Source organism: Globicephala melas, chromosome 12, assembly GCF_963455315.2.
Source record: "Globicephala melas chromosome 12, mGloMel1.2, whole genome shotgun sequence".
NCBI classification, from domain to species: domain Eukaryota; kingdom Metazoa; phylum Chordata; class Mammalia; order Artiodactyla; family Delphinidae; genus Globicephala; species Globicephala melas.
The window spans coordinates 5,897,568-5,905,456 of NC_083325.1; the positions used below are offsets into that span (position 1 = coordinate 5,897,568).

A 7,889-nucleotide genomic window follows, 5' to 3' on the forward strand; every position below is an offset into this window, starting at 1 on the left:
AGGACTCCAAGCTTCCACTGCAGGGGGCCCGGGTTCGATCCCTGGTCAGGAAACTAAGATCCCGCATGCCACGCGATGCGGCCAAAAAGAAAAAAGAAAAAAAACCCCACAAGGTCCTACTGTATGGCTCAGGGAACTACATTCAATATCCTGTGATAAACCGTAATGGAAGAGAATATGAAAAAGAATGTGTATATAATATGAAAAGAGTGTGTAATATATATAACTGAATCACGTTGCTGTACAGCAGAAATTAACACAACATTGTAGGTCAACTGCACTTCAATAAAATAAATATTAAAAGAAAAGATTCAGGCTGGCATTTTCTGTGTCTATTTTTTCACCTCGCTTTTCTGGTCACGTGTTTGAACTATTTCAGCCCTGCGGAGGCTGGAAAGCTCTCTGGGGTCGGGCACATGGGCTGTGTCTGGGTGGAGGGCCTGGGGAGACAGAGCCATCACAGGATGGTACACATCTGATGTTACACATCTGGCACGCTGTGTCCACCCCGTCTTCCCTGCACTCCTGGAGGGTAAACACACTGCCTGCTTCCTGCACCGTTGTGTGACCAGGCAGGCAGGGCCCAGCTCGGGTAGCAGCACAGTGAGTACTGTAAGTGGCAGGAAACCAGCCCTGTATGGTTAACTGGTGTCCCCAAATTAGTTCTAAGTTCCTCACAATGCTACGCAGATGTCAGAGTTTCTAAGATCCCAGTTTTTAAAACTTTTGAGAAGTCCTAAAACTTATCATTCTGTCCTCCCTTTTGAAATTCTGACAGAAAACAGGGCCTCGCAACTCTATCCCTGCCAACACATCACTCACTTCTCTTCTGAATGATGCCAGCGGACTTTTATCACCGAGCCAGACTCCTAACAGAATATCATAAAAACCTAAGACTTTGGCTGCCACGCTGGTCACTGGTAATATAACATTGCCCTGGTCTCCGTTCTCTTCCTGGCCATCCCTCCCTAAGTCCAAAAAATGTATCCTGATTCAATTCTTGTGTTATCATATTATTACAGCAAAATAACTGTCAATCAAATCTTCCAAAAGTACTAGGTAATCTCTACCCTCTGATAATCACGTCCCAGTGACTATGTAATCAGGTCCCAAATTACATATTAAATATATCTTAATATTTTAACACTGGTAATTCATAGTAGTATTAAAACCAACTTGAATTCACAAAAAATCTGTAGTAAATATTCAAAGCAATTATTTGCAAGTACTTTACAGGATGACCCACAAGCCGCTAGCTATATAGCTAGCTACTTGTGCGAGAAACAAAGTTTTTAAAACACTGATTTTTAAAAGGTGAGGTGGTGACCTAATATTGTTTTGACCCGTAAAATTATCACAAATTCTAAATAGGTAGTGTTTGATCCTGAGAATTCACTGTAAATTAAGTTCTTGACTCCAATACAGTGAATGGCCACACAGTCAACTTTTGTACATTTTCCTTGATGAGAGTGAAGTTTCCAGGGTATCAGGTATCAGTGCTGCCCTCTGGGCAACAGTCCTGCTTCGGCACCGGAACCACCTGGGTCTGAAAGCAGTGCACTTGCACAATCATTTACATGCACTGCTGTCTGCCAATTTAAATCATTAGAATAGAGAAAAAGTGAAAGCACTGTTACTAATGATAAGAAGCACAGGCATCTAAACCTAGTGCAGCTGAGAGATGGAAAGCACTTGATGCTCTGAGGGTGGGCAATGTCTTGGCTCAAGACGCTGTTCACAAGCAGGTGCAAGTATTTATTTACTAAGAAAGCAGAGAAACAAAAGACCATGTAAGAAATGCATGTGTCAAAGCACCCATCTCTAGGCTAAAATGTATTTTAGTTTATAATATTTTTAGTTCCCTGGGAAAGAAACTCCTTAGGTTATTCTCTGGCTTGGCACACCTGCTCAGGGATTCATTACCTCCAGAGCAGGATATATTTTTTCAGAAATCGTCTTTGCTTTTCAAAGGCCAATCCACAAAAATCTATGAACACACACACTGTACCAAAAGTGCCCCCAGATAATGTCAATATGTAGAAACAGACATAGATCCAAACTTGGTCAAGAAAAAAGGCAAAATACAAGCTTGCAAGCTATGCAAATAAACACTGTATTACAGAGTTTCAAGCAATAAGGAGTTAAAAAACTATCACGAGCAGGGTTTTATCTGCTGGTTGGTTTTTCTGCAAGGCTTCTGACGTTCCTGATTTAGTTTAGGGCCAAAACAGTTTTTGGAAGTTTGGGATGATATTTTTTAAGAGAGCCACACACCTATGTGTGTTCAACAGGGTTGGTTCATCCCCCCTCCCTTAACCCAGGGCCAGAATCCTTCCAGCGTGAAGGGACTCTTGTGTCTCAGAACAAGTCCGTACATGCCACTCAGAGGCCGATCAAACCTCCTCCTAAGGAAAACATCTAGTTCTACAAAATTTATTTTGCCCCAGTGGATGTCTTTACCTCCATTTAAGAACAAGAGGCGTCACCCTGACGAAGCAACATTTGCGGAACGCCCCTCCCTAAAGTTTAAGTGCTTGCCCCAAAACGTTACGAAGATGATCTTTAAAAGCTACACAATTTACATGGCAATCGAAAGCAATTTTAGCACTTGCACAAATCCCAAGGCTCCTCCTAATCTAGCAGGCAAACAGTGGACCCGTTTAAAGGGTCACACCAAAGCCTGCAGAGAAGGAGTGGATTTAGCAAGGAGGAAAGCCCAAGAATTCACCCCAACACTCTTCTCTCTACTGCCCTGCCCTGGCCTTCCTTCCCCTCCTCTCTCCTAGACCACTGCCCCAGGCCAACCACCGTACCTGCTCCTTCCCCAAAGTTCCCCTGACCAAGGCTCCTACCGCCAGGGATCCCCAATCCCGACAAAGCTTTCAATGGCCCCTCAATGCCAGGGAATGATGGACCTCCTCGATGCCAACACGAATAACCCCTCCCGAGATGCCCACTACCCCCAAGCCCTACTACCATTCCCAAAGGTCACCCTCAGCCCTTTGGCCACACATACCCCCCTTTCTTCAGTAAAAGAAGGGGACAGCATTAGCACAGCGCCTAACAGGTGGCCGACTCTCAGGTTAGCTCGGCTTACCATCTTCGGGCCTAGCGTAGCCTCGTCCTCAACCTTCAAGGTGTCCAGTCCACCAAGGCCCTCTCCTCCAAGGACAGGGTCAGACAGGGTCAGAGTCAAGATGCTCTCTCCATCTGGCCTGTGAGTAAGCCCTGACTCGAGGCAGTGAGCCTGCTGGATTCTCAACTCCCTAACTTCCCCTCGGGCCCCTACCATGCCATTCCAGATGCAGGATTTTCCTGCCTTTAGCCAAGACGTTTTGGAACAATGGCCACTGGATGCTTGCAAGATGCAAAATAACAGTAGCCACCCCAAGGGAAAAACAAAAATGGCCAAATAAACGTTAAAAATAACAAACTCCAAAAACACAAAAACAAGCTTTGATCTATCATTTCTGGCTTGGACTTTTCACATTATCGTTTCTCCCTTTGACGAAAATAATTAAAATTGACCGTATCTACTCCACATGCACCAGATCATCTTACAGACACCCCTGTTATGAATATATGGCGCTCTGAATGAAACCCTGTGGACAGAGATTCGCAATTGTTTTCACAGTTTTGAGTATCCTTCCCTGTGATCTCTCAGAAATCTAAAGCAAAAAGTAAATTTCTCTAAATAGAATACAGCCTGTGTCTCAGCTCCTGTTTCAAAGGTAAAGTTACATACCGTTCAACTATACCCAGACTCTTTACCATTTTTGTCAGATGGAGAAAATTATAAACTATCCCCAAGAAAGCCATTTTCATAGAACATATCAAAACTCAGAAAACTCCCTCTCTCGACTCATTCACTTCATGTAACCATAGTCTTCTAAAAATAAGCAACCACAATCACTAAAAAGGTTCATAGAAAAAACAAAAAACAGAAAATATAACAATGAAATAAATTAGGACTACAGGTTGTTCAGCTTACAGGTGTTTCACCTAAAGTTATGTTTAAAAAAAAAAGCTTCTCTATAAAAAACAAATTAGACACAAGTATTTTCCAAAATCTGATGCTAGTCACACTAGTGGATGTTTAGCAACAGTAAACAAATGCTACAGTGTCAATAATCTAATCCCAAAAGCACCATATGCAAATCGTACCAACAAAATTCCTAAACTCCTAGGCATGATGTAAACGGTTCTAGAAAGTACACATTTAAAGAGAAGAGAGAATGGAAATGTTAACTGTCTCTGCTATTGCCACCATCTCTAAGACTAAACTTCCCAGGATCAGTTCATAAATATGAAAGAGCTTCTCGTGATAGTAAGAGAATATGTATGAGATAATCAGGAAAATGTTCACACTGAACATCTGAAGCAAGCTTATGGTCACCGAAGGGGGAAGTGGGGGGGGATCAATTAGGAGTTCAGGATGAACATATACAAACGACTCTACATAAAATAGATAACCAACAAGGGCCTACTGTGTAGCACAGGGAACACTACTCAATATTCTGTAATAACACGTAAGGGAAAAGACTCTGAAAAACATAAACATATATATATAAATATATATACACACACACACACACACATACATATGTGTCTATATATATATAAAACTGAATCACTTTGCTGTATACCTTACTAACACATTGTAAGTCAACTATACTTCAATTTTTAAAAAAACCTGAATGTTTGATAGGAAGGAATTCGTTTTTTTGGTGTGAGAACAGCACTGAGACTATCTAAAAAACAAAAAAAGATACATACTGAAGCATTTATGGGTGAAATGGTATCTGGGTTTTATGTGAAGATAATGGATGGAGAGAAGGAAGACTACAGACAAAACCAGATTAGTCACGTGCTGGTAACTGCTAAACTGGTGATCTCTCTCTCCCTAGTGTCTGGTTCAAATTCTCCATAATAATAAAACAACTGCAGGCGAGCAGAATCTCAAGCGCTCTTGCTCGTGATTGTACGGCACGGTTGCACAGATTGCTTAATTCCTCGGGTTTGCATAATTTGAGAATTTCTCCTCAACTGTACTGACTTTATAGGGAGAGAGCCAGAGAGCCGGGTCACTGCCACGATCCCCAAATGCTGGGGACCCCAACTTCCCCCAAATGTTGTGCTCAGCAAATCTATCTCAAAAGACTGGGGGAAGAGGGGATGAAACCGAAGGGGGAAGGAGGAGGGGAAACCCTCGGCAGTGAATCCCCCCCACCTGCTCCTATAAAGAACCCCCAGCTCTTAAACCCTTTAAGACCCGTTCAGGTTTCACTGGCTTCTGGTTTACTTCACCAGCCTTCACATCCACGCTGACCAAAGAAGATGCAAACAATCCAACTACTGTGTAACCAGGTCAAAAACAAGCTCTGGCTAGTTCACTTGGACGAGGGCACACTCACTACTCGAATCTGGCCAGAAAAACTGGGTTAGAAAAAACCGACTGGTGCTTAAACAAACACTGGGGCTTGGGAAAGAACATCTTTCAGCCAGTTAGCAGACCACTCAGGGAGTTGCAACACAATCTTTTCCAAAATTTTCCAAAAGCTTCCAAATTCAGTTGAGCCCGGCAGGCTGAGCTCACAGGGCTCTCTTTCAAATTCAAAAATCTGGCCCCGGCCCCAACAGTTAACCAACAAAACACATGCTGATTCACTTGAGATCACCTCAGAATACTGACTCCATCCAGTTCAGGCCACAGGCCGGGACACAGCCCAGGCCAGGGGAAGTCAGGGCTGGGGAGAGGCTTTCAAGAGATAGAGAAACCCTATTCTCAGAGCAGAAAACAGACAATGGGATCCACACTTAATTTGGGCGAAGAAAATGTCTACAGTCAGCTTCCAACCCCCCCCCTCCATTTTTAATGAGACAATGACAATTCTTCACAGCGAACCACAAAGCCCTGCTTCATAAGATTTTTTTTTTTTTTATTCTATCCCAACCTTGTACCCAGCTAGAAAACACTACTAACAGCTACCAAACACCCCCGGTGCAGATAACTTTGAGAAAGCGTTCAGTAATAAGAAACAAATCAGGAGAGGGAGAATTTCACGTTCTGTTTCAAACGTTCAAGGCCTGCGCCTCCATTACCTAGAGCTGCTCATAAACTCCAGAATGTGCACTGGATAAAATACGCAGCACGGGTTAGTCTCATGAGGTGTCAGCTACTCAGAGCCGACTCGGAGTCTCCAGATTTGTTAGTTTCATTTACTGCTGGGGGCGAGGGGGCAGGTATGAAAAAAAAAAAAAAGAGAAAGACCTGGGGTGGGTGTAAAGTCTGGGCACCCTCTCCACTCCTGGGCTTTGCCTCGTTTCTGTTTCAATTACACACCTGTCAAACAGGTTATTCCTGGAATTCAGACCGTATAATCGTCACACTGTAAGTCTTCCTGCTCCTGTTGCCCAAACACACACCGTTCCTCGGTTCCCCAAAACATGTACCCATCAGTAGAATGCACGCTGCTTATAAAGGAGAAGCAAATAGCACCGAACTACGCTCCCTGGGCGCCTGGCGAGCATTCAAACGAGGGAACACGAAGACAATTCTCAAGGAAGCCAAGGCAGTGTTTTGGGATAATCACAAGCAAGGCCTGCCTCTACTGAATTTTAATTAACACACCAACTCCGAAGGCCAGATCTGGGAAAGACGGGGAAAAATGTAGGTTGTCGGATGCAAAAATGCTTTGCCCATTTTATGGGAGAAAAGTGCATGCCTAAGAGTGGAGCTTATTTCCTTAACTGAGAGCCAGGAAATGAGGTCTTTTCAGGCCAGTGTGCATATAAACTCTGCTGAAAAACAGCGGGACGGCGAGCCGAGACCCCTCTCCCAACTTCAGCCGAGCGGCGTGGCCGCCGGGCGGCGGCGTATCCATCAGCCTCCCCGTCGCCCCCGGACCAGAAGTTTCAACCCGTCCCCGGGAAACAAAGGAGGCGCCCACACCGACCTTATAGACTTGTCCGTAGGTGCCATTTCCCACCACTTCCACCAGCTCGAAAATCCCAGCCGGATCCTGGAGGAGAAGGAGGGGAGGGGTGAGCATCGGAAAGCAGCACAACAATGAATAAAAGAAGCGGGGCAGCTGGAGAGAAAGGGCGGCGACCACAGAGGTGGGCTTCGCCCGGCGCGGTCGCCGGCGCCCGAGAGCCGCGATGGGGGTCGGGGCACGCGGGGTCGGGGTCCCGGGCGGCGGCTCCGGCGGAGGGTCGCGCCCCGGGCCCCGCACCCGCCAACGCGGGCAGACAAAGGGGCCGCCGCGCCCGCGGCTCTGCCCGCGGCGGCGCCCGAGCACCCGGCCGGCCAGGGCGCGGCCCCGGCTCCCCGCTCCCGGCTCCCCGCGCCCCGCGGCCGCCACTCACCCGCAGGGAGGACAGGTCGATGTCCACCAGACTTTTTGCAGGGGAGTCGTTCGCCATTTTCCCTTTTGGGCACCCAAAACCCGGCCACAATCAATCGGTCTCTGGTGTGTTTCTGGGAGTCGGAGGCCCGGAGGGCGGCGCGGGCCCGCGGGCGAGGCCGGGGGCGGCGGGCGGGCGGGCGGGCGGCGGCGCTCACTCCATGGCCGGGGCGGCCGGCAGGACCCCGGGCGTTGCCCGCGCCTCAGGCCCCGGCCCCGCGCCCCGCCGCGCGCCTGCACGAGCGGCCCGGACCAGGGGCCGCGGCGCCACCGAGAGTGGAGCCCGGAGCGCGAGGCCGCCAGACAAAGATGACCGGGAGGCGGAGGCGGAGGCGGGCGCGCGGCGGGGGGCGGCGGCGCGGGAGGAGGAGACACGGGACACCGAAAACGTATTCTGAGGAGAGCAAACAGCTCCCCCTTTCCTCCTCCGGCAGGAAAAGCGGGCGGAAGCGCGCTCGCGCCCGGAGCCGGCCCGGGCTGGGG

General features: G+C 47.7%; 1 protein-coding gene across 50 annotated transcripts in view; it reads right to left on the reverse strand.

The window, feature by feature from the left end:
• The window catches only part of MAP4K4 (mitogen-activated protein kinase kinase kinase kinase 4), a 173,308-nt gene extending 165,771 nt beyond the window's left edge, over positions 1-7,537 (reverse strand). For 43 of the 50 annotated variants that reach the window (XM_060309675.1, XM_060309696.1, XM_060309674.1 and 40 more), the window contains exons 1-2: positions 7,369-7,537; positions 6,957-7,022 (exon numbers count right to left, since the gene is read on the reverse strand). In XM_060309675.1, coding sequence (XP_060165658.1) covers positions 6,957-7,022; positions 7,369-7,425 — 123 coding nt within the window. In that variant the 5' untranslated portion in view covers positions 7,426-7,537. Of the gene's footprint in view, positions 1-6,956; positions 7,053-7,368 lie in introns of those variants that run through there. The other 7 variants (XM_060309693.1, XM_060309672.1, XM_060309654.1 and 4 more) reach the window with 2 other exon arrangements.
• Positions 7,538-7,889: the final 352 nt, after the last annotated feature.